Genomic DNA, 26,531 nt, shown 5'->3' on the forward strand with positions numbered 1-26,531 from the left:
TGTTTTTTTCCCCCCTCTTTTGTGTTTTTAAATTATTAATCCGCTGGGGTTTTCTTTGCTCCCAACAACACGATTTGACCATTGACCGGTGGGATTCGAAACCGCTTCGGTCGGTACCTTGTCTTCGAAGTTTTCGAGAACACGAATAAATTTTTATCTTTCGCTGCTTCAAAGGGTTCATCAGCCTAAGTTTTGTGGACTCTTTATAAATATATTTATTTTATTCTTACAAGACCTACATCAACTGAAACTTCGTTTATTTTAAAAGAAAAAGAAAAGGATTTGAAAAATATTTTTATAAAAATAATCACTTAAAATGATTAACCAATAATAAATACTTTCATAGTCGATAATAATTTATGTCTAATTATTTTCTTGGGAAATTAAAAAAATCCTTTTATTCATTTTCATAAATGATAAGAGATCATTTTGAAGAAAATATTTTTTAAAATCATTCTCTTTTTTTTTTCAAAATATATATAGCCTAATAATAATGTGAACGATCTAGAATCATACTCCGAGAAGAGGTGTCAAATTAATGTTCGTTCGTATATTGTATATACGCCCCTTCTTGATGCCGTCTGCTAGCTACTTTTTTTTTTTTTTGGCCGTTTCTGCTAGCTACCTGAGCTATAGCTAGTTGGTTTTGAATGACTAAAACTGATCGTGAATGATCATCGAAATGGATACCCTAAAACCCTAACCAAAAAAGAAAGAGGGTCGTTGACATTATAATTTCATATAGTTTCAACTATAGAGATGTGTCCACCTAGACATTTCATGCATACCAAAATCTAAGGTTGCATTTTCTAAAGACAGCGATGCATCAAACGTCGATACGTTTTTATGGCATACATTAAGCTTGTTGATAGTCTCACTTCGCAAAACCTCATCTCCGTTAAAAAAATTTGAAAAAAAAAAATTAAAAAATTCCCAAAATTGCCCATATCAATACCATCAATAATTTTCAGCCAAAATTGATTGAAATGATTATATTGACAAATTCTCAAAAGATGTAGGACTAAATTGTCTAAATCAAAAAGTTTAGGACCAAACTGACAATTATATAATATATCTATAACTTTTTTGGTAATTTTCTCCCTGGGCATCGTGTGAGAACGTCGGACTCTTGTTTATGCCGTGTTTGAGGTTTCACAAGGGAAGCTTCATTCGTTGCTTGACCTCGGACCACTTCATGCATGCTCGTTCCACATGCATGGACTTGGTCTTTTCCAAGGTCGTGACAACATGTGGGGAAGAGCTTGTTTGGGGGGATTCGCACTTGCATTGTCCTTCTCTCTCGATTTGGACCTAATCATAACATTTTCTGAATTATGAAGATAATTTCTTTTATTCCATAGAGAAATTTTTCTTAATCTCGTGTGATGTGTGGTGAGTGAGCATTTCTCAGCATGTCATACGATATAATGGAACTCGTCGGTTTTGGAAAAGATCCGAAAGATCGTTTCATCGCCATATGACAACTCAAACTAAGTATCAAAATGTGAAAAGTAGGCAAAAAAGGGGCGATGTCATGGATCTCGTCAGTTTTGGAAAGCAATATGAAGGATCGTCTCGTCGCCATATGACGACTCGAACAAAGCATACAAAATGGGGAAACTGGGCAGATAATGAGCGATGGTAATGGACCTCGTTGGTTTTGGAAAGCGATCCGAAGGGTCGTCGTAGCCATATGACGACTCGAACTAAGAATAAAAGGTGGAAACTGGCGCAAAGAACGATGGACCTGGCCAAAGCTTATCTGGGATTTTTCTGCCTAGATAATGCCGTGCCTGGTCGTGCATATCTTCCCTATTAAGCTTGCTCTCTTTGCCCCGCTGGGCAGGGATACACCTCTCTTTCGGTTTAAGCAAGTGGGTCTGATTCAATGTCATCTACTGCGCTTTGACTTGTCTGCATATTTGAATCGATAACGACGATGAACTTAACACGATGTCAAGATGGGATCCGCCCCTCGCTCTGATTCTGTAAATCAAGTTGAAAAGCACCGATATCTGCTTCTAAAAAGCGTGAGCGTGAACCGTCGTCTTGCCTTTCGCGTGCATCGGGCGTATGAGCCACGGCATTACCCCGCTGAACAGGTCATTGAACTATAACGATGCATCAACGAGAGAACATCAATATGACCATAACAACGTAACCCGGAGATGGAGGAGCAAAGACGCAATCGCCGTCACGATTTGATAAACACCACGTCGGATTTTCTTTCGAGTGGATTTAGAACTCGAGTGTGCTCCGCTACCGTGTGGTTCTCTTAGGGTCAGGCAGCTGAGAAAGGAAATCTCCGGCGGAATTCCTAACGGACTTGCTCGGTTGGACCGAGGAGATGAGTTCGAACAAGGCATTGTGACGATTGCATCGCCCTCCGAAGCAAAAGTGCTATGAGCTTTGTTGACCATGTTTGATCCATTGTTGTAAAACTTCTCTGTTCAATATCCTGAATTGTTTCTAGAGAAAAAACTACCAAAAACCCTAAATTTTATCTAATGTAATAAATTTACTTCAAACTTTTCTTGTGATACAAAAATCCCAAATTTTACCAACGGTAACACATTTACCTCAATTCTATGGCTGAAGGGCATTTTCGTCAAATTTCTTTTTATTTCCTTTTTTCTATATTTCCTATTTCTTTTTTTCTTTTTCCTGTTTCTTCTTCTCTCTTCCCTCTACCGCCAGTAGAGGGTAACTGGCTCAAGTGAGGGTAGCCCTCATCGGCGTCAAGCGAGGATGGCCCTCGCCAGCGTCGGGTGAGAGTAGCTTGCCTGGGCGGGGGAGGGTGGCCCTCAACAGCGTTGAGGGAGGGTCACCCTTGCCTGGGCAAGAGAGGGTGGCCCTACCTTGGGTCGGGCAGGACTTGCTAGATTCGGCAAGGGTGGCCTTAGCTAACACCGGCAAGGGCATTCCTCACCAAATCCAGCCCAAACGAGGGTTGCCTTGCCTACGCTAGCGTGGTGACGGCCGCTCTCACTTGCGTCAAGCGAGGGTTGCCCTCGCCAGATTTGGCGAGGGCTGTCCTTGCTTGACCCAAGGGAGGGTCATCCTTGCCCACGTAGGTGAGGGCGACCCTCAGCCAATGTCGACAAGGGCCAACTTCCCTCCGTCATGGCTAGCAGAGGGAAGAGAGAAAAAAAAAATAGGAAAAGGAAAAGTAAAAGAAAAAAATTTAAAAAGTAAAATATGAAAATACCCTGTAGTTTGAGGTAAGTATGTCACGTGAATATAAATTTGGGGTTTTTTGTATCGAAAAAAAAATTATGGTAAAAGTGTCATAGTTGGTAAAGTTTGGTTGTTTAAGCTAAATTTGTCACATTGAGTAAAGTTTAAGATTTTTGGTGGCATGTTCCCTCGTTTCTACGTATGAGGGCTTGACCATGACATCTTACACTAAAGGGCCCAAACAAAGAGGCATGGGCTCGATTAACCGCTTACTACAATTTAGATGGGCCTAGTCCGACATGTTTAGCCCCTTATGCAGGTCCAATTCCTCTTGAAAACGGACGCATAGGGACCCTAAGATAGGGGTGAGCATAGTTTTAGGGTCAATCTTGGAATTTGAGAACCGAATTGGTAGGAACCTATAGGTTCCAAGTTCCAAGGTATGTAGAATAGGTTTCAAGTTCCAAAAAGTGAGGAATTTGTTTCAACAAGTAGCTTTCAGGTTTATAATTGGAGCAACCTAGAACATATAATCTAGAATCTCGAATAAGTTTTAATGTTTTTCTTATTCCATGTCTTCGTACGATTTTCCGATATTTCATGTCATTCGATAATAAATGTATAATTTGGAAGCACTAGTCCAAATTTCCATTTTATAACTAAGATTTTTACTTTATTAATGTTCATAATTTCGTGTATCTAAATACAAGCTATGATTAGTGAATTATAATCATAATTAGGGGTGTGCATGGTCCGGGCGGTGGTTCCCGACCTAGAACTGGGAACTGCCCGCTAAGGACCAGTTCCGAAAAATTGGAACCGAGATTCACCCGTTTATTGCATGGATTCGGTTCGATTCCCGGGTGAATCCATGGAACCAATCTTGACATGAAATAATTTTGGTTTTCAACATAGAACGACTACGTGACATCAAAGCAAGCCAAAGAAAGAAAAACTAAATTTAAGTACGTGAAAATGCGAATGGCGGGAGAAGTAAACGCAGCGAAATTGTGATAGGATTAGGAGCCGAAACGAAGGGAGTGAGATGAGATCTAGGGTTTCTTTTAGTAATTTTTTTTAATATTAAAAAGGTTCCGGTCGGTCCGGTGGGTGGGTGGGCGGATCCGCCCATGGAACCGGGAATTGGACCGGTTTCCTCAAGAACCGCCGGTTCGGGCGGTCCGGTCCGGTTCCTGTGCAATCCGAGTGGTTCGAGTATTTTGCACACCCCTAATCATAATAATATAGGTGGAACATTGATAGATTTTGGAACCGACCCTGAAATCTGTGATAGGGTAAGTTATGAGTTATGGGGGTATAGAGGGTAGGTTCTAGGTTCCAAAAAATGATAAACGCGTTCCAACGAGTAAGTTTCAGATTCTAGACGAAATCTATATGGAATTTGGAACCACTCACTCCTACCCCTACCCTGAAAGCACTTTAGTTTCGCATTGGAGAAATGAAAGCTGGATGGAAACTAATACCCGAAGCTCCAAAAGGCCATTAGCATGCTCAATAGAGGAACGGATATGTTGTCGTCGAGCACCTCCGGAGTTGGAAGAGACTCCACTACCGTCGCCACCAACGAGATCAGCGCAACCCGCTGCAATGTCGTTGTCCAGTCCAACTGAAAATACCCGAGAGATGAGAAGTGACGGAGCATCCTACATCGCGAGGACAAATTACCGTGGTCAGATTCGAGATAGATATAGACAGAATGAAGTAGCATTGAAGGCCAAAGTGCAATGTCAGCGCACCCTATTGATATTAGGAAGCCGCATAGAACCAAGGAATCCGAAGAATGACGAAATCTACTGTCCTAAAGAGAAATGTTTACCATCACCACCACGCATCATTGCCAATGAGATAACCCCCGTTGGGGATTCACGCCAGTAGACAATAGCGCATAAAATCAGTATCAAGACATAGTATGACGGGCCTCTTAACAATTCCCTGAGAGGCACAGATAGACAGAAAAGAAAGGCAGGATTCCACATGCATCGACTCGGTCTTTCCAAGGTCGTGACAACATGTGGGGAAGAACTTGTTTGGGGGGAGTCACATTTGCATTGCCCCTCTCACAATTTGGACTTGATCATACCATTTCTAAATCATGAAGATAATTTATTCTATTCCGTATTTCTCAATTGGATGTGATGCAAAATGGGTAGCTGGAATAGAAATTCAGTTTGTCATGTGATATAATGGATCTCATCGGTCCTGGATAGCTCCGAAGGGTCATCTCATCGCCATATGATGACTCGAACTAGGCATGCGAAATGTGGAAAGTGGGCAAAAAACGAGCGGTGTAATGGATCTCGTCAGTTTTGGGCAACAATCCGGATGGTCGTCTCGTCGCCATAATGACTCAAACAAGCATAGAAAACGTGAAAGTGGGGCCGAGCGACGTAATGGATCTCGCCAGTTTTGGACAGCAGGGTCATCTGGTCGCCATATGCCAACTGGAACAATGCATTCAAAACGTGGAAAGTGGGGCAGAAAACGAGTGACCTGGCCGAGGCTTAACTGAGATTTTCCTGCCTAGATAGTGCCTCATCCGGTCGTGCATATCTTCCCTATTCAGGTTGTTCTCTTTGCCTATTGTTGAGATATACCTCTTCGGGATTAAGTAAGTGGGTCTGATTCAATGTCATCTGCCGCGCTTTGACTTGTTTTGCATATTTGGACAGATCGATGACGATGATGAATTTGACTTGCAGTGTCAAGATGGGAGCCACCCCTAGCTCTGATTTTGTAAATCAAGTTGAACCGCACTGATACCTACTTCTTAAAGCATGAGCGGGTACTGCCTTTTCTAGCAGCAGCTACATGTCCAACATATAGCCGCATCTGGCGTATGAGCCACGGCGTTGCTATGCTGAAAATTTTATCGAAGGAGAACGATGCTTCGATGAGAGAATATCAATATGACCATAGTAACGTAACCCGGAGATGGAGCAGTGTGGGCTACGTTTGCGGTCATGATTTGACAGACACCATATCGGATTTTCTTTCGAATGGAATAAGAACCCGAGTTTGCTCCACTATCAAGTAGTTTCCTTAAGGTCAAGCCGCTGAGAAAGGAAATCTCCGGTGGAATTCCTAGCGGACTCCCCGGGCAATCTCTAATTTCGACCGAAGAGATGAGTTCGAATAGAGTATCGTGACAATTGCATCACCGTTTGAAAAAAAAAAAAGTGCTAAGAGTTTTGTTGACCATGTTTCATCCACGGTTGTAAAACTTCTCTGTCCAATATTCTGAATTGTTTCAACATATGGGGGTTTGACCATTAGATCTACAGTAAAGGGCCCAAGCAAAGAGGGCTCGATTACCCGTTTAATACATTCGGATGGGCCTGATCCGACATGTTCGGCCCATTAACCAGGTCCGATTCCTCTTGAAAACAGGTGCACAGAGACCCTGAGGGCACTTCAGATTCGCATTTTCTTAAACGAAGGCAGGATGGGAAACTAATAGCCGAAACTCCAAAAGGCCATTAGCATGCTCGATAGAGGAACGGATATGTTGTCGTCGAGCACCTCCGTAATTGGAAGAGACTCCACTACTGTTGCCACCAACGAGACCAGCGCAACCCGCTGCAACGTCATTGTCCAGTCCAATTGAAAATACCCGAGAGATGAGAAGTAACAGAGCATCCTACATCAGGAGGACAACTTCCCGCTGTCAGATTTGAGATAGATATAGACAATTAAGTAACATTGAAAGCCAAACTGCAATGTCAACGCACCCTATTGATATTAGGAAGCCGCATACGAACATGGATATGCTACCGGCCCAACTCTTTTTGTGGTTATAAGGAAGCTTTTGGGATCCAAATCTTCTTCCGATTATATCAGCAATACCTGCATAGGCGATGTTAGAACCAAGTAATACGAAGAATAATGAAATCTCCTGTCATAAAGAGAAATGTTTACCATCCCCACCACACATCATTGCCAATGAGATCACCCCTGTTGGGGATTCACGCCAGTAGACAATAGCGCATAAAATCAGTATCAAAACATAGTATAACGGGCCTCTTAACAATTCCCTGAGAGGTACAGATGACAGAAAAGAAGCTAAGGCAGGATCGCTAAGAAAACAATGATGAACTCACTTATCAAAAGGGGGAAAGGGGATGATGAACTCAAAATGAATGAGAGAAAGCTTACTGTGGACTTCCTTCTCGGGTGACGGACTTCACAAGTCCTTTATCAGCAGCCAGCGATAACCCGTTGACAACAAGCCTAAAGCAATTCACTAGGGGCACCAAAGAAGCAAAGTAGCGAGCCTCCATGGAGTTGCTATTCTAGAATTAAAGTAATCAGCTGAAAAATTTCGAAGCTTTGATCATGCGTGCTCAATAGAATCAATTTGAGTGTGGCTTTGTAAACAAGAGGATTACCTGAAGATCGGCCAAGCAGCCATGAAAAGCAACCCGGACAATATGTGGACTAATTTTCTGCTCAGACTCTGCTTCAGTTCGAAAGGTCAACAAAGCCAAACAGTGAGCTAATTCTTGAAAGATAATAAGAAACAGGGTTATCTCAATTGCTCGAATGCGATTTTCAGGCAGAAGATGATCTTGCAAGGTATGCTACGACGATTCATACACTATGGCATAATTTATAAAACATGACCGGACAATTGTCAGGATTTTCAGGCAGAAGATGATCTTGCAAGGTATGCTACCACGATTCATACACTACGGCATAACTTATAAAACATGACCCAACAATTGTCGGGCATTGCATGTGAGACGACATCCTACAGGGGATTCGATAGAAACAGACTCATGAAATCACGAATGCAGTTGACGAAAGCAGCTAAAAACCATTACTTTAGGACAGACCAAGCAGAGACCGGACTTTCTTTTCCAAATTTCGGACGGACGAGAAAGGAAAAAAATAAGGAAGCACATCGGGCGTCTTTCATTCGCATGAAGTGGTCAATCGTAGCGACAGTATCCCGATCATTTTCATGCTCTTCAGCTAGTTATGGCATCGGCGATATCCAAATCCTAAGTCCCGCCGATCCATTCTAATGTCTAAGCGTACCACACGAGCTGCCCGAGTTCTTGCAGAAATCAACTCACAGCGCGCTTCTAGATGGAGTGTACAATTAAACAGCGGATGAATTCATCCCGCAATTTGCCTACACATGCATTGAGAGAGAGAGAGAGAGAGAGAGAGAGACCTGTTGGATGAGGTTCCGCTGGGTGAGAGTGTCGAACGCGAAGACGAGCGAGTAAGCTCCGGCGAGCACGGCCGCGGTGGCTCCGGCGTCCTGCGCGAGGGCTCCGCCGCCGGATCCGAGGACGCACGTGCAGAGCGATCTCCGGGGCGGGCCGCGAGGACTTGCTCCGGCCGCGGCTGGGAAGCGCACGGACGAGGAGAAGCGGTCGGAAGGGGGAGATCCGGGGACGGCCGGACGGTGGCGCCGCGAGCCGGGGACGGAGGCGCGGTGGCGGCGGTGGTGGCCGGCGACGGCGAGGGACGAGAGGCTCATCCTTCTTCTCTGCCGCGGCGGAGGAGAGCGAGGCGACGACTGGATGAGTGGCCGAGAGAGAAGGGCCCGAGTTCGCGTCGTTTTGGTCGGGTGGGTTGCTCGGCCTTTCGAATCCGGGCCGAACCCGTTGCGGGCTGGCCTGGATCCGGGCCCATCGGATCGGATCTATTTGGGCCCTCGTGATCACTTGTTTGGATGGATCTAGTCCAATGGGTTATAGAAATAGCCCAAATTCGCCGAACTAAATTTGTCATATGCCCACGATCTTTCATGGTTCTTTTCTCGTTTATTCAAATACTTTGTATTGTAGATCTTTTATTTGGAAAATCTTAGAAAAGTTGCGAAACATAATATTGTGGAAACTCATGATTAAAAGATCCTAAACCTATTATTGAAAAGTACAATCAAGTCTGGAGCTTTTTCCACCTATGAAATAAAAAAAATGTCATTTTATAAAATTATCGCACAATTAACTTTTGAATCCCATCAAGCGACTCCTAACTTAGATGACTTGATTGTAATTTTTTTGGGGGGAAAGGAAGTCTGAGACTTGATCGTGTTAATCAAAAGATTCAAGACTCGAATGTCTTATGTGCATGAGATAAGGTCTTTTGATGTCCTCCACCCATTTATTGGAAGATAACCACCACAATTATGTTGAACACTTGATTGACTGTTCAAAATAATTTGGGCTGGCTGCTCATAAGCACTTTGTCGTAACATTCGGTCTACACGGTGAAGTACAATCTATTAGATGTTGAGATCAAATGCAATGCATTAATTTACATATCACAGAAAATAACATTCGAGATATAGCTTCATCTAATAGATTGCCTCACGTCCAATTTGGATGATTTGAAGGCCAAAAGCAAATGTCCTAACCTTAGAATAACTTGACATACATCGATAGCCCTGTAAGGAGACCTCGTGTTGATTAGGCATGTGAGAGTGAGATGAATCCCTTGATGTATAAAAGAATTATTGACATATACAATGGTTGAGCCCCGTGCACAGCATAAAAGAAAGACTCGAGAGAGGCATGGCAATGAGAAAACATTAAGTGAGGCAATTTTACCAAGTCAATAAGGACGCGTTTGGTAACGTTTCTGTTCCAGGAAATAATTTTTAAACAGAAATAGTTTTTTCAATTTCTATTCCTAGGAACAATTTTTTAGCATAAGAACGCGTTTGATAACTGCAAAAAATTTATATTCTAGGAGTAGAAATGTGTTTGGTAAACTTGTATAATTTTGTTGTTTCTTTTAATTTTTTAATATTTTTATTATATTTTTCTTTCTTTCTTTCTTTCCTTTTGGCTAGTCGTCGGCCTTAGCCATGGCCGGTGACCAGCCAGCGAGGGCTGGCGACCTCGCCGGAGCGTCGCCGGCCCCCGGTGAGCTCGAACTCGCCCAGCCAAGGCGAGGCCGAGCCTCGTCAAGGGCCAGCGAGGTTGCCGGTCATGGCCGAGGCTAATGACCAATCAAAAGGAAGAAGAAGGAAAGAAAAAAGAAATGTTTCTCGAAATTGTTTTCGGGAACAAGAAATAATTTTTTCTACTTATTGTTTCTGTTATAAATCTGTTCCGGGGAACAAAAGTTTTACAAAATACATTTCTGTTCTTTTTTTGTTCCCTAAAACAAAAGAACATAAATTTTTGTTCTGGAGAACATAAACACTTTTTGCCAAACAGAGCCTAAATAACCACTACATTGAGCGTAGGATATGTGTTTAATAGGTCCCACCTATTTGTTTTTTGCTTCTTCTTTTTTTTTCAAGTCCCTTTCTCCTCTCTCTCTCAGTTACTTCTTGGTTTGCTATCTTCACGCCTCTTCACCTTTCATCTTCTTTATTTTCTTTTATTTTTTCCTTCTTCTTGGAGGGTCGGTAGGGCCATTAGACACGGGTTGAGGACCAACAACCTCCGCATACCACTAGGTAAGGGCCGACAACCATGGTCGACGCCAGGGCGAAGGTTGCGGAGCCTTCACTAGATTTGGCGAGGTGATACAACTTCAAAGCTCAAATTTCATGGAAGCAAGCTTCACTACGAAGCCACAGACATTCCTCGCACCATGCGCTTCCCCATGCCATCATCTCTCTCTTGCAAAGCTTAGCTTCATCAAGATGTAGTTCCTCGCTAGCTCCCATGGTGAGTCTGGCCTCGCGTAGACCATTGTTGCCATAGGTGGGGTCATGGCGACACTACCAAGTCTCTTTTCTTGAAGAAGATGAAGAAGAAAAGACAAGCATAGAGAGAGAGAGATTAACCATGCCGCGTGCATGGTTATGTTTATTTTTTCTGTTTATGAACAAAAATTTTGTTTTTTTGTTCTCGAAAACAAAAAAAGAACATAAACGCGTTTATTTGCGTTTTTGTTCAAAATCTATTTTTTTGTTCCCGGAACAAAATTGGAACAGAAATAAGAAACAAAAAAAAGTTATTTTTTTTGTTCTAGAAACACTTTTGAAGAACAAATTTTCTCTCTCCTTTCTTTTCTTTTTTTTTTTTTCTCTTCTTTTCTTCTTCTTTTTTCTTTGGCCGAGCTCGCCCAGCCAAGGCGAGGTCAAGCTCAAGCCTCGCCAGAGGCTGGTGACGCTTGGCCTCGCCGAATCTGGGCAAGGCCAAGCTCACCTAGCCAAGGCGAGGCTGCCGGCCCCCGTCGGCCGATCGCCGCCATGGCCAAAAGAAAAAAAAAAAAAAGAAAAAAAAATAAAAATATTAAAAAATTAAAAGAAACAAAAAATATATATAAATTTACCAAACATGTTTCTCTTTTTTTATTCTGGAACAAGTTTACCAAACGTGTCTTTCGATCAAAATTGTCCCCGGAACGAAAATAGTTTTTTTTATTTATTTCTGTTCCCCGAAACAATTTTTAAACAGAAACACAAATAAACACATCCATTGCTATTCCCAATAAGGGAGGGAAGAATAAAAGAGAATTTGACGACTGGGTTTACATTGATGCGTGTCAATTAATGAATGAAGTATCCTACCATTGACATGGAAAATTGTACCTACCCTATAATATCTCCATGGCTCATAAGTCATATTTGGTTCAGCTTTCCCAAAAGACTTTCAGCCCCCAAAGCCTCTTAGAGAAAATATTAGGCATTTGATAAATATTTTTGAAAGCTCATCGGTCAAATGTCAACATTGGAAATGCTGAAAGCCTAATGCAGGTCCGAACTTGTTTTAAGCTTCCAGCATTTTGAAAATGCAAGTCAACCATTCATTCGCGTCACTATTCATCTTCTTCCCATTCATCTTCGTCTTCCTTAATTTGTTATTTGAGAGTCGGGCTTTTCCGGCAATCGCCACCGCCACCTGAGGGTCACTGTCCCCAACGACCACCACCTAGGGTGGTGCGATCCGCGACCCAGGTGACGTCACTTGGTTTAGGCCGCCAGATTTGGCCGCCGTCCGCGACCAGGTGGTGTCGCCTGGCTCGCATGAACTAGGTGCCGCCGCTTGAGATCGCGACCTCAGGTTGTGAGATTTGGCCTTCGCAACCTCAGGCAGTATCACCTAGGTTCGGGCGACCTAGGCGATGTCACCTCAGCTCGTCAAATCTGGCCTTTACAACCTTAGACGGTGGTGTTGCCCGAGGTCGCACCCCTAAACGGTGTAACCTGAGGTCACGACCTCAGGCGGCCAGATCTGGCTGTTCGGCGGTTGGCAGTGGCCATCCTACACTGGATTTGATTTGCAAACTAAAATAAATAAATAAATAATAAAAGCTCTTAATAAATGTGGATTTTACCAAATGGTATTTATGTTAAAACTACTTTTCAATGCTACTTGATATTACAATCTATTAAACAGTGTAGTATTTCAAAAAATCCCTTTACCTAAAAAATATTTGCATTTTCCTAAACCAAACGGCCCATGGTTGTATGGCCAAATTAGGCTAACCGGAAGAAATGATCATATGGGTCAAGGTCAAATTAGTGGAAGCAATCATGTGCCAATTGGTGGGAAAGTTTCTTTTTATATGTCAAGTAACTCTAAACTATAAATTAATAATATATAAAAAAAAAAAGTCGACAGATCATAAGCTAATTGTGAACATTACTTAAATTAAAATTATACGGTATTTATCCCCACTAAGTACCAAGTCTTACGGCGGATAAACCAAACCGAATATCCCGTCTGGATATTTTCTCTCCCTCCAATACGCACGTCGTTTTCCCTCCGTCCACTCCCTCGGTGGCAGGGCCCGCCACTCAATTTTTTGCATCCCGTTGACCCACCCCAAAACGGCACGAGGCCCCCAAAACGGTGCCGTCGGACGGTCGACGCGGACGATATCATACGCGCAAATTGCCGTTTCTCAGAAGTCAAGCGCAACTGCCATTTCCGTTTGCGCGTGCTTTCTCTCTCTCTCTCTCTCTCTCTCTCTCCTCTGCTCACTTCTTCGGGAACTTCGATTCCGGCCATGGAGGAGACGAAGGTGACGTGCGGGTCGTGGATCCGCCGCCCGGAGAACGTTAACCTCGCCGTGCTGGGGAGGTCGCCGCGGCGCCGCGGCTCCGGCGCGCTCGAGATCTTCGCCTTCGATCCCAAGTCCACTTCCCTCTCCTCATCCCCGCTGGTTCGTCTCCTCCTCTCCTCTCCTTCCTTCCTTCTTCGATGGCGCCGGCGAAGTCGGCATTGCGATCGCCGCCTCTCGTGTTTTTACGCCGCTTGTCCTGCTTCTTTGTTTTTTTTTAGGTTGCTCATGTGATCGAGGAAATTGAAGGCGATCCGTTGGCGATCGCGGTTCACCCCAACGGAGAGGATATCGTGTGCTTCGCGAGCTCCGGTAGTTGCTTGTGAGTCTCGCTATGACAGATTCCGGTCGTGATTTTTTTTTTCTTTTCCTAGTTTCGCGCGATTTTTCTACTTGCAGAGCTCTATTCATTTTTGGCACCCTAACCGGCGCTTGAATGTCGCACTTATCTGACTTGCGAAAGCATATCTAAGCAGTTGGATTCTTGTCGGGTTTAGCCTATGGCCATGCTCGTTTGAACTGCCGATTCCCTCTATGGAAAATCGCGTGATAGTTCAAATCTCGTTGGGCTTAATTCCCTCGTTTGCTCATTTTGTGCTCGAGAGTCGTTAAAATTTTTTGTCATTAACCATTATTGGAATGGATGACTTCTTTAAAAGGTTCCCTGTGAAGTAAGGTGGCATGTACTTGGAAGTTGGGAACCTTACTGACTGTCTAGATGGATTGTCCCCGTTCATGTGCCAGTTGTTTTCCTGAATCTGCTTTCCTTCTTAAGATTGGAAGTATGGGTCTTGGAAGTACGGGTTTTGTTTCATCATACTAATGATGACCAAATTGGTCCAATTCTTTATCATATTAAGAGTTTTCTTTGATGAAATGCTTGCTCGGTCATTTATTTTTTATGACAGTCCAACAGTGAGACCTTTCTGAAATCTGATTTGCCTCCTTGCTTATGGGGAGAAAATCTTGCTTGATCGTTGCACCAGTTAGCCACATGAACAGAACGGTTTCGTTCTCATACACTGGATAACTTAAACAATTACTGCATTCTAGAATTCTTTTGATATTTGAAACTGAAGCGTCCAATAGTTGGATTATAGCCATTCCATTACGAATACCCAACTTGTACCCACCCATATTGACCAATATATTTTTATGAATCACATCAATTCTACTCTTACTTCTATTTATCATTATTCTGCATCTACACAATCTACATGGATGAATTCATTAGGCCGAATAATTGAATAGCATAGGTAGCAAATATCAGTATTTCATTAATTTAAGAGTAAAAGTTCATACCATGCTGACACATGCAGTTGTAGTGTGCCAGGAAGACTAAATAAGTCTAAATTTATCATATTATGCACAGAGCATTGTCTTGTTATTTGTTTTAGAAGATATATAGATTCCTCTGCCCTGCAATTTGGTTAGAGGAGCTTCGTGAGACGCCTTGACGCCCACAATTATGCATATTGACTTTTTATTTTTATCTTTTTGAATGGGACTCTTTTGGATTTTGAGGTCAGACAAGGCTGAACTAGCCTATCTTTCTAAATGCTTATAATGTATCAATAGCTTAACTCACCTACTTACTGTTTTTAAGTTATACAACTAATCCTATGACATGCAGATCATTTGAATTATCTGGTCAAGAATCAAATTTGAAGCTGTTGACCAAGGAGCTTCCTCCTCTTAGAGGGATTGGTCCTCAAAAATGCATGGCCTTTAGTGTTGATGGATCTAGATTTGCCACTGGTGGAGTGGTGAGCATTTGATAATCTGATCAATGAATTTGATGTATATGGCTAGTGGAGTATCATATCTACCCAATAGGTCTTGATATCTCTTCCTTACCTTCATCATCTGCAGGATGGTCGTCTAAGAATCCTGGAATGGCCTAGTCTGCGCATCATTCTAGATGAACCAAAAGCACACAAAAGCATTAGAGACCTGGATTTTAGGTAGAAGCTGGCTTATTTGCTTGAATAGTTGTGTTTTGAAGGTGGATACTTTGGTTTTATTTTGCAACTTTTTATAGAATGCGAAAAGTTAATTCCAACCGGTATGCTTAAAGGAAATTGGAAGTTTGATGTGGTCGGATTTGTTGCCTACTTTCCAAGATATGAATCCTCTTCTCCCTTTGTTGCACGACAGTCTAGATTCAGAGTTTTTGGCTACGACATCTACTGATGGATCGGCTAGAATATGGAAGGCCGAAGATGGTTTGCCTTGCACTACTTTGACTCGCAGATCTGTATGATTTATTAATTTGAAGGTCCTTGTTTTTATTTTTGCACTGTTGGTCCTTTGTTAATTCTGTGAAATATTTTTCCACAGGACGAGAAGATTGAACTGTGTCGGTTCTCTAAGGATGGAACTAAACCCTTTCTATTCTGTACTGTTCAAAGAGGTACATTTGTTTGTTTCTCTTAGACAAAATATCATTAGTAAGTGGTCCTCAGACGCCATTTAGCACTTAAAGGCTTAGTTGTTTATATACCATGAGTAAATGGTGTCAAAGCAATTCTGGGAAGGGTGGTTGTGCTGATGTCACCTGCCTTTTTTTTTCTCCTCTAGTCTGTAATGGCAGGTGATTATTGATTTCTTTTGACTGTACTTGCATATCATTAGGTTTGGTGTTCATTGGGCAGGTGATAAAGCTGTTACTGGTGTTTGGGACATAAGTACATGGAACAAGATTGGGCACAAACGACTCCTCAGAAAGCCCGCTGTTGTAATGTCCATCAGTTTGGATGGAAAATATCTTGCTCAGTAAGTAATTGAATCATGCTTTGCCTTGCTGCATTGATAGATATATGTGGCGCCTTGTTTTCTGATTTCTATTTTTTACCCTTTTAGTGGTTTGAGGGGAGATGAGAAGCAAAGTGTACACTTTTGAGCATATGCTCACCAAGCACACACAAAATACTTTATCTGTGTGGTTAATGTATAAGATGGAGACAGATGGTTATTGTGCTTCTCCGATGAATACTAAATACTTGATCACTCCATTTACAGGAGATGTAAAATGTTAGCTGAACACAGACTATTTATTGTCACCAGATATTCAAGGCAGTTTCAATGGAGTTGTACCTTACAGGACTTTGATTTAAATATCCAAGAATTCTTAATGCACCTTTATAAACCATAAATTGAAAGTCACTTGGACATTTCTTGAATAAAATACAGTGGGCCCAGTTTTTTTTTTTTTAAATTTTGGTTGGTCAGTGGTCCAATTAAATGTAGTTATATTAAACATACAACTATTTAGTTTTTACCATCTACTTTTGGTCGCCACCATCAGATGCTTAGATGTAATCAATTGGCACTTGGATGCCAGCATTTACATTTGTTTCCATCAACACTTGAACTATGGATGAATATTCAACCATGTGGCATGTGGTATCTTGAGAAAGTGGACGGTACTTGATCAGAAACATCTTTAAGAGTGATTGTTAGTTTCGAAAGCTTTGGTAAAGTTTAGGGGCGATCATGGCAAATTATGGAATCCCAGTATTCTGCGATGAGGGGGTAGACCCGAAATCTTCTTTCTAAAAGTGAAATTATTGAAATGTCTTCCTGAATTTATAGGGGAAGCAAAGATGGTGATATGTGCGTTGTTGAAGTGAAGAAAATGGAGGTTAGCCATTGGAGCAGAGGCTACACCTGGGAACCTCCCTTACATCACTAGAATTCTGTCCTATTGAAGGTAAGCTCCTTAAAGCTTCTTTAAGATGTAGGAGTGAATGCTTACCAGTTTTATTTGTTTTTCTACATTCTCTGCTGAATATTTTAATTCTCTTAATACTCAAGATGAGAGGGTGTTTCACTCAGAGTAAGAAGAACAGAAGTTTTAGGTTAGAACTCAACACAATTGTTTGGTGGATTAGGTAATTGAGCATTTTATGTTACTGATGCTTATTAGGTCAGCAGCTGCATCTTTATATGTCTTATTGTTTAGAATTAGGAACAAGATCATATTTGCTCGCAGATTTTCAGTGATATGCCACTCAGCGAATTGTTGAATTTCGTACATTGTAGTAACTTTTAAAACAGATTTCAGTTATACTGTGATATGAAGTTCAGAACGATACATATCCCTGTCCTTTTATTTTATATCTGTACGGTTGTTGACATAGTGTTTAGCTGCACTGCGACACAGCTCTATATATATATATATATATATATTCAGTCAATTCATTTGGTTGGTGGGATGAACTTTTTCAGGGTTGTGATTACTACTTCTGATGAGTGGGGTGTGTTAGTGACCAAGTTAAATGTTCCTGCCGATTGGAAAGGTCTCTCTCTCTCTCTCTCTCTGTGCACCCCCCCTCTTTTCTCTCTCTCCAAGACACACAACACGAACACAGCATGGGGACAATTTTAGCTTGTGTTTGTCAACTGCGCACATAATTACGCACAACTCACAACTCATTGAGGTATAGATGCGTGCGAAGCACAGGCAAGTGGAAACTTAAAGCTAACCAGTCTCTCTTTTTTATCCCTTTCGCGTGCAGCATGGCAAGTGTATCTACTACTTTTGGGTTTGTTTTTGGCGTCTCTTGTTGCGTTCTATATCTTCTATGAAAACTCCGACTCATTCTGGGGCTTCCCTCTTGGAAAGGATCAACCTGCAAGACCTAAGATCGGCAGTGTTCTGGGGGATCCCAAGTCTGCTGATGATCAAAATATGTGGGGTGAATTTGGGCCATTGGATATGTGAGCAAACCGCCGGTTGTGTCGTGCTGCAAGTCTCCAGAAGGAGCTGCAGCAGCCAGTGGTCTGAAGAACTCCATTTGATTATTGTTACACAAAGGCAATTTGTTTATAGGTCTTTTTGGAACAAAATGTCCGCCTGGGCGTGAACAAGCGGCATGGGACTGACACCGTTGCTTTCATTATAGAAGTCTCATCAAAGTCGAACTAATACGAATTTTGATTTTATGCTTTGCAAGTAATTACGGAACCATACTTCCCCTTTTCCCGACTGCATTTTGGATAATGCCATGATAAGGCGAGGCGAGGCGATTACCCTCAGGCGACGGTAACCATCAGTTGCCTGATCCGTATCCAAACGCTTCACCACGAGAAGGTCGAAAAGTGACACAGGAAGCCTATTGTAGGCAATGTAATAGTATCGCCGCATGATTTACCTGTATCATGTGATTTTAGATGCATAAGCACCATGCCACCATTGACGACCAGGACATTTGCATTTTTATTGTTAAGTTGGGGCACATGAAACCTTCTGAATAAGAGTGAGTTGTTCTAAATTTTGTATAGGTTTCACCTACATTCTATCTTGCATAGTTTGGAAGTTGGAATCTACATTGTCATACATTTAAGATTGATTCTAATGTCTATTCGAATTCTGCCCATATTAATAATCGGCGATTATGGTCAATCATCACCTTTAATGATTATTAGTCAATACTAATCAATCTATCATAACTTATATTTAGACACGTGAAAAATATGAAATATTGATAAAGTAAAAGTCACAGTCATGCAATGGAAACTTAGACTAGTAGTTACATATTATACATTTATCGCGGATGCCCCCAAGATCATGTAAAGACATAGATATATATTAAAAAAAAAACACACACACACACACAAACTTATTCTAGGTTCAATATCCAAGTTTCTGGTTCCAACTACCTACAATTAATGGTGAACGATTTCGTATTTCGTAGAGGTACTACTTGAAAACTATCCATTGGAACAAGTTTTTATTTTTAAAACCTGAAACATATTATGTATACTCTAGAACCTTGAACTTACATTGTTATAGATTTTAGGGTCGATTCTGAGGATGCTCGATTTCACTTATATTATTATTTAAATGATTACAATTCATTAACTATACTTTATACTTAGACATTCGAAAAATACGAATAATAATAAAGTAAAAATCTTAATCATATAGTGAAAAACTCATATTAGTCTTTTAGATTATATATTCATTATTGAATAACATAGAATATCGGAAGATTACATGGAGAGATGGACAAAAAAATTAAAACTTAGTTTTGGGTCTAGGTTATAGATTTCACGTTCTAGATTTTGAAACTTACCTGTCAAAATAAGTTTATCATTTTTTGTGGATCTTAGAACATATCTTGCATGGAACTGGAATTCGCATCGGTTTAGTTTTTAGATGCTGAATTCCATACCAAAAAATGCTCTCCTACGTCCCAATGATTGTATATCTCCCTCCCTCTGAAATATCTGAAATGCCCAACCTATAGAGGCCAAATCAGCCAAAAAAAGAAATAAAAAATAAAAATGGAAAAAGGGATGGCGGACGTGGTCCACTCACGTAAATATCTGGCAATCGACACGTAGCAAAATATCAAGCAACGTTACAAAAAGAAAAAAAGAAAAAAAGTGATAATCGAAGGAAATCGGGATCGGCATTGCGGGGAATCCGCGGAAAGGCGCACCCCTTTTTTAATCGCTCCTCGCCCCTTCCCTTTCCTGCTACGTACCTGTCAAAAGAATCAAAACCTGTCTCCCCCTCCGAGAAAATATCACTTCCACAGGCCACTCTCTCTCTCTCTCTCTCTCTCTCTCTCTCTCTGTTTCTGAAAAGCTGATCCAATCCAATGAACTGCCTCCAGAATCTCCCGAGGTCCTCGCTCGCTCGCTCGCTCGCTTGCTCTCACTCCTTACGATCTCGCGCCCGCGCTCTTCGTCGCGGTGATCGCCTGCTTCGGCTTTCTTCTCTGGGGAAAGTTCGTTTTCTCACCGGCCTGAGTGACTCTGCAGATGGTCGCCCTCGCCGTCGCGCTCCGGATTCGGATGCCCCCGCCACGTCAAGCCGCCGCCGCCGCCGCCGTGCTTTCTCAGGATCACCGTACGCTGCGCCTCGCCTCGCCTCGCCTCGTTTCTTTTCTCTTCTTTTGAAAAGTTCCGAAAGCTCCCGTCGAGTTCTGTTCGGCTCGTTCCGGACTTCGCTACTCTGTTCCCGAATCTCGAGTACTTGAGATTGAAATGCGTTAGTTTAATTAAATATTAAATCGTGCTTTATTTTCAGTGGTTTAAGTTTTCAGAAGAGTTGGCAGTAGTGATCCTACAAAATCTTACGTGATATCAGAGTCTAAGTCTATCGAAGTCTTGATTTTCAAATCTTTTTAAGCCTTTATTTACCTCCCCAAAGGTCATGCTTGTAAATCTTACAAAGTGAATGGATTGAATCGGTGGTGCAGGGAGCGGTGGATAGTGCAGATCGCCCGAGGAGCCTGGCTTTGAAGGTAAGCGAGGAGGAATCCGCTCGCTTTTTGAGCGGTTGAAGAGCTTGAGATGGGTTTTTCTTTTTCTTTTTTTGCTTTGATTATGTTCTGTTCTGTTGCGCGGCTGCTTTTCTTCCTCGGTTCATGTGATTTGCTTTAGCGTAGGCGGTGTCGGGATCTACACCGAGCACGGAAATGAGCAGCTCTGAAGTGGAGGAGGAGAAGTCAGAGGAGTATAGCTCCACTATGACAGAAGCAATGGGTGCTGGTAAGTGTGTACCAGTAATTGGGAATTGTTGCTATTGCGTTTTGTTTGATAGAATGGCGACTGAGGAATATATACTGGAAAAGTCAGTTGGAACCTATGGGGTTGCCATATCAATCCTTATGCCTCATTCTTCACCGCCTGCACAGAGCCTGTGTGATTTGCGGGACTTCATTGTCATTTCCGCTAGTTACATTGGCAGACTAGTCACATAAACCATCCTGTCCTTCTCCAAGGAGGTGGACTTCGCTTTCGGATGGCTAGTTTAGTGGTTTCTTTCAAAATGCCTCCTTTTAAGTTAATGGTACTCTGGATTTGTTTGTGTCGAGCATCTACGCTTGCGACTAATGATTTCTTTCTAATACAGTCTTGACTTATAGGCATGAGCTAGGAATGAACTACAACTTCATCCGACCAGACTTGATTGTAGGTTCGTGCCTACAGGTGATTCGGATGTCCATCATGAGTACCGCCTAAGTTTCGCTCGCTCTGATTTAGAGTATTTTCTTCCGCTTAGTATACTAATATTCAAAGCTATTCCAGGCTCCAAAAGATGTGGACAAGCTCCGTGCTATTGGAGTGAAGACCATTTCTGCTTGCAGCAAGACCCAGATTTGGAGTATCCTCAGGAATTTTGTTTACGGAGTTTTGTCTTGAATTAATCTTATACATGGTAATGGTGTAACGACAACAATGTATCGTTTAAGAATAAGCACATTTTGTCCCCTTACTACTATCTCCAGATACTTTGGGGTTGATATTAAAGCAATCCGAGACTATGCTGAAACATGCGATGACATTCAACACTTGCGGGCTCAGATAAGGTTTGTCTAGAAGGATTGCTGCTTATGATATATTAAAGCAGTTCTCCAAGAGGCATGAGATTCAACTGGCTTGCCGGAGTCTCTAGCTACGACTTGGCATTAGACTTGTTCTTCAATCCATGGACTGCTCACTTTGGGCTCTAAGTCCATCCCATGTATCAACGTCTTTTCTTCTTTTGAAAGTTGAAAGGCAAAAAGAAGAGTTTTTGTTGTGCTCTCAGTGCCTTGCGTTAGTTGCACATTCTCAAAATTTGATTTGAGTACATCAGTGGAGACAAGGTTCATAATCATTATGGTGTTGCTTTGATCCATTTGAGAGATAACTGTAAAATTGCTTTGGGAAATGCCTTTTTCTCTCCTAGTTATACTTTATGTGCATTATGTGAAAAATATACAACTGGTGACTTATATAGCAGTTCAATTTGATCGTAGCAGAGATTTTGATCCATTTGATTTGCGGATGCGTCTCCCAGCAGTAGTCAGCAAACTTTACAAGGCCATCAACCGGAATGGAGGTGTCACATATATACATTGTACTGCCGGACTTGGAAGGGCTCCTGCTGTGGCGGTATGCCTGATGTCCAGTTTCTTTCTTGAGCAATTTTATCCACTGGTTGTTTGTCTGTTTTTCTCTCATCTCCTTCTCTCATTGACCACTCTCTTATCGGTGAAATCTTGATTGAACCTCATGGATTGACTAACTGCACATCATGCCATCCTTCTTACAGATTATCAGTTGTTTGGCTTTTTCTTGCAAAGAGAACATGATAATTTCAACAGTCTGTCTATTTCATTATGTTCAACTAATATTCCCTTTGCTCTAATTATATACTTCAGTTGGCATACATGTTCTGGGTTCAGGGATATAAACTCGGTGAAGCTCACAGATTATTACAGGTAATAATTCCTTGCAGTTCTTCGGCTAGTAGTGTCAACTTGTTCCTTGTGTGGCACACTTACATTTAAAATTCCGTACTTTGTATGCTCATTTTACTTCATATTGTCTAGCCCTTTTTCCTTGCTACATGGAAAGTTAAATCCCTCTTTCCTTGCTACATGGAAAGTTAAAATTACTTTTAGAACTATAACAGGATGCCAGCAAACCTTGATTTGCTGGTATCTTACTCTATCAATAAAATTCCAGTGGAAGACTGTGAGATTGCTTTGTGCATTGCGATATATGAGAATGCTTTTGCACTAGATACAATCGTTGCTAGATGTCACTAAAATTTATTTAATGATGACCGGAAGAAAGCTTATGCCGCTAGGTTTCTTGTATGTCTGACTCTGCTTATACTTTTGGACATCTTGCCCATACTTTATTCTATGATGTAACAGTTAGCTTCGAACTTGCTGTACTCCATTACATTGTTGAGGTACCTGGCAGTTGATCTCTGAGCAAGGAAGTTCTGGAACTTAGATATTTTGGGACTTTGATGGCAGCATTATGAGCATATTTTGCTTTGTACTTTGTTGTGTTTTATCTGTCATTCAGCCAAAAGGAGAGTGTAGTATGGTATGGGCAGTCATGTATTTTCTCTCAGTGCCTCTTAATCTTGGAGTTATTTTTATCTTGCAGAGCAAACGTTCATGCTTTCCCAAGGTGTATGCCATAAAAAGTGCTACTGCTGATATTGTGAGTTTATTTTCTCTATATACTCTGAAGTGTTTAAGCATTCACATCCTTCCATCCTATATGTTGATGGTTTATGTTGAGATTTTCATAGGGGTCAGCTGTGTTTTGAGAAGTAGACCAAACTAGACTAAATTCACTTTGTTCTTATCTAGAATTAAATGACACCATTTTTTCATTGGAACTAAAGATGGTGTCTTGTGTTTTGTTGATACATGCTAGTTTTAAAGTTCTTGCTTTTGTCTTGGTGCTGCCAGATCTTCTCTTTTAGAGTAATAATGGCAGATAATTTTTACTCAGATGTTTTAAATGTGCTGTTTTGGCCACTGGAACTTAGTGCTGACATTACCAGTTGCCTTTCTACTTATGGGTTTTATAAAGAAATTGACACAGATGGCTCTTGGAATAAATAAGCGGATCTCCACTATTGCTTACAATTTGTTAACATTCAATCAAATTCAGATAATTGAAATCTTTCATTGCTGTTAATCATGCACATCTTCACTTCCTTTGCTAAAGGAGAATCTCCATGACGGGATCATTTTCATGCAATTCAGGTTGATGGACTGCTGTTACTCATGACAAGTTCAACTCATTACCTGTTTTCTTGATTAAAGTTTACAGGCTTTAAAAAGAAGCCAATCAGCCTGACATGGCAAGGTTACAACTCTTCCATTGTGGAAGTTTCTGGACTTGATATTGGATGGGGCGAGGTATCAGTTTTCATCTAGTGAAAAATTTTGCAGTTCAAAATTTAGTTCACTTTGCCAACGCTTCAATTGCACACATGGATGTAGCTTTGGAAGAAACCAATACCCCCACAGTATTGTCCTGGCTCATGTACTTGATACTTGTAGGGTATCTCAGAATCTAAATTTTACAGTATTTGTCTACATTACCCCATATTCCATGTCCTTTTATCTATTGAAAATGCTTATCTGATTGTTGGATACTCCCATATTCCCCAATAATTAACATTTTCCTATCCTGGCTTTTTTCTTATGCTTTTCAGAGACTTCCTTTGCAATTTGATGAGGAACAAGGACTGTGGAAACTCACAAGAGAACTGCCAGTAAGTTTAATCAGACAATGTTCCTGGCTCATAGTAGTCCTGCATTTTGAGTTCACTATATTATTCCTGTTACTCAGTTGCTTCATGTTCCGTATAACTTTTGCACATCAGTTAACTCCAATTTAAAAATGCTAATCAATTTTTGTCGACTCTGAAAGACCAAGGTTTTAATTTTCATGGAAAAGATCTGTTGAATTGCACTTGGAATGATGGCATTAAAATTGACTCTCGCGAGTAACAGGAAGGAGACTACGAGTACAAGTACATCGTTGATGGTGAATGGACGTGCAACAAACAGGAGCTTCTCACTTCTCCAAACAAGGATGGCCATGTGAACAACTATATCAAAGTGAGGTCCAGTCAGTAGCTGCAATGTATATTTGTCTCTAGCTGCTCATGCCTGTCTAATGATTCAATCTTTGGTGGCATGAGCAGTTTAGTACTATCTATTCCACTTCTTCCTCAGTCTGTTGGAAATTTTGTGATTATCAGATGAATTATGAGCAATTGGAAAATTTTCTTTTGCTTCTTGTCTCTTTCATTTTTAAAATGATATTTGCCTTTATGGATCCGATGGAACTTCGAAACATTTATGATATCAATGTGTTAAATTCTTTCATGCAGGTCCTTGGTGATGATCGTAGCAGTGCCGGTGCAGCACTGCGAAATAGGCTGAATGCTGATGATCCTGATCTTACAAGAGATGGCGTCTGCAAATTCGACAATATCTCGAAGCTTACCCAGATGAAGAGTAAAAAGTCGCCAGCAAGTTAACTCCACGGGCCCCGACCCTTAAGAAAGGAAGAAAGAAGAGTTCTCCGCCGGGAAGAAGCAAGCTCATTATTTCTGGAAGCTATTATACAGGAAAATAATTCTTCTTTTGCAGGGAACGTCCTATATATATCATATAAGATAAAATTAGTCTATCAAATGGTGAAGAAATAAGGAATTTTCAGTGTACGTGACTCTCGAAAGTTCTTTCAGCTTTAGCCCATGAAATAAGGTCATGTTTATAACCTGTGTATAATCAGATGCGCTTATGAACTTAGATGAGCACATTTATGAATAAAAATAGTCAAGTACAAGTTTTGCATCTTTTGCTGTATGGAAATCGGACGCGTGGGTCATCCCGTTCTCTCTGTATTCCCATTCCAGTAACTGTCCTCCGTGGATTTCGTAAGGCCACTCCCGCCTGATCTTAAAGGAAAAAACATCAGTCCGATTCGAGCGCGACTGAAATGAGTTCCCTGTTTGAATCGGAACCTTCACTGCCGTTTTTTTTTCAGACAGAGAACGGGCCATTCACTGAACTTCACCTTGTGGCGTATTTTGCCCCTGAAGTCCACGAGCTATTCTGCTCGTCCTTTCACGGGCATAGAGGGCATGCAGCTTCTTCCACATAACAAATTGAAGACCGAATATTTCATCTAAATGCAGTGGAGACAAGTGCAAGATTCATAGCGTCGAAGCTTGCATCAACAGTCGGAGTCAATCGAATGATGCAAGGTACAAATATACTTAAAACATCAATACATTCTCTCTTCTCTCTTCTCTCTTCAGTTGCTCATCAAATGTAGACTACAACAATTCGTACATGTATTTCCTAAGCTTCTGTCGTGCCTAACTAGGCGCAATGCCTCCTTAACCGCTTCTAATTTCATCAGAAGAACCATAAATTTCGTCTCCTTCATAGACATACGAGGAAATCGGAGCAATGCTGAGAACAGTCATGTACGTTCTTCTATCATCCTCTCTCCTTCCTCCTTGCGTCTCATCTTGTCTACTCCTGGTAAAGTTGCCCCCTCACCGATGCACATGGCACTCGGAAGCGGCTTTGGAGACGTTTTTGCAAGCCTTCCAGGTTGCTGCTATGGCATACTGTGAAACCGGCATTGGAGTTCCGCAGCTAATCCACCTGCAGTCTCCAGTTAGCTTAGCATGCACACAATTCACCAGTTTCAGAGTAATCTTCGGCTGAAAACGGAAGGGACCGACTGGGTTGTTATTCGGCATACGGCGCAGAAATGTTCCGCCATCTATGAAATTGCTTTTCCCTTCTGCTTCTTCTGCTCAGCAACATACTCCCTCACGCGTAGAGCTTTCGCCCTCATCTCGAAATCAGCTTCTCCGTCTCATCAGTTATCTGCTTCGGCAAATAGACCTCCATATAGTCGAACCATTCCCTGAGGCTCATCTTCGAGAAATCTGGGAACTGGCCGCTCTTCCCCGTAGTCTCTTTCGAAGCAAAGCCGATCCCACTTCGTACCTCGTTACTGGGCCCAGCCTCAAGGATAACGTCATCTTCAATCTCGACCTTTAT

General features: G+C 41.6%; 3 protein-coding genes and 1 pseudogene across 3 annotated transcripts; 3 read left to right on the forward strand and 1 right to left on the reverse strand.

Annotated features, from left to right (window-relative positions):
• Positions 1–6,366: 6,366 nt before the first annotated feature.
• Positions 6,367–8,745, reverse strand: LOC104454124 (probable phytol kinase 1, chloroplastic). The gene is made up of 6 exons (XM_010068871.3): positions 8,375–8,745; positions 7,584–7,651; positions 7,351–7,482; positions 7,114–7,229; positions 6,927–7,041; positions 6,367–6,835 (listed from the first exon to the last, which is right to left on the reverse strand). The coding sequence occupies exons 1-6, from the start codon at positions 8,684–8,686 to the stop codon at positions 6,649–6,651; spliced, it is 930 nt and encodes a 309-aa protein (XP_010067173.1). The 5' UTR covers positions 8,687–8,745; the 3' UTR covers positions 6,367–6,648.
• A 4,275-nt stretch (positions 8,746–13,020) lies between these two features.
• LOC104454125 (SEC12-like protein 1) lies at positions 13,021–18,164 on the forward strand. The gene is given in 11 exon segments (XM_039316378.1): positions 13,021–13,281; positions 13,401–13,501; positions 14,813–14,945; positions 15,052–15,143; positions 15,337–15,436; positions 15,520–15,592; positions 15,834–15,954; positions 16,774–16,835; positions 16,838–16,884; positions 17,402–17,480; positions 17,700–18,164. Coding segments are annotated over 11 exon segments (1,170 nt in total). The 5' UTR covers positions 13,021–13,125; the 3' UTR covers positions 17,906–18,164.
• A 1,495-nt stretch (positions 18,165–19,659) lies between these two features.
• On the forward strand, positions 19,660–25,289 carry LOC120295338 (phosphoglucan phosphatase DSP4, amyloplastic-like). Its single transcript, XM_039316377.1, is given in 16 exon segments — positions 19,660–19,816; positions 19,954–20,041; positions 20,394–20,438; positions 20,583–20,685; positions 21,050–21,126; positions 21,226–21,268; positions 21,271–21,301; positions 21,426–21,506; positions 21,942–22,074; positions 22,344–22,403; positions 23,086–23,142; positions 23,757–23,852; positions 24,152–24,211; positions 24,453–24,560; positions 24,836–24,914; positions 24,917–25,289. Coding segments are annotated over 16 exon segments (1,137 nt in total). The 5' UTR covers positions 19,660–19,790; the 3' UTR covers positions 24,967–25,289.
• A 636-nt stretch (positions 25,290–25,925) lies between these two features.
• The window catches only part of LOC120296217, a 3,596-nt pseudogene continuing 2,990 nt past the window's right edge, over positions 25,926–26,531 (forward strand).

Source organism: Eucalyptus grandis, chromosome 7, assembly GCF_016545825.1.
Source record: "Eucalyptus grandis isolate ANBG69807.140 chromosome 7, ASM1654582v1, whole genome shotgun sequence".
NCBI lineage: Eukaryota > Viridiplantae > Streptophyta > Magnoliopsida > Myrtales > Myrtaceae > Eucalyptus > Eucalyptus grandis.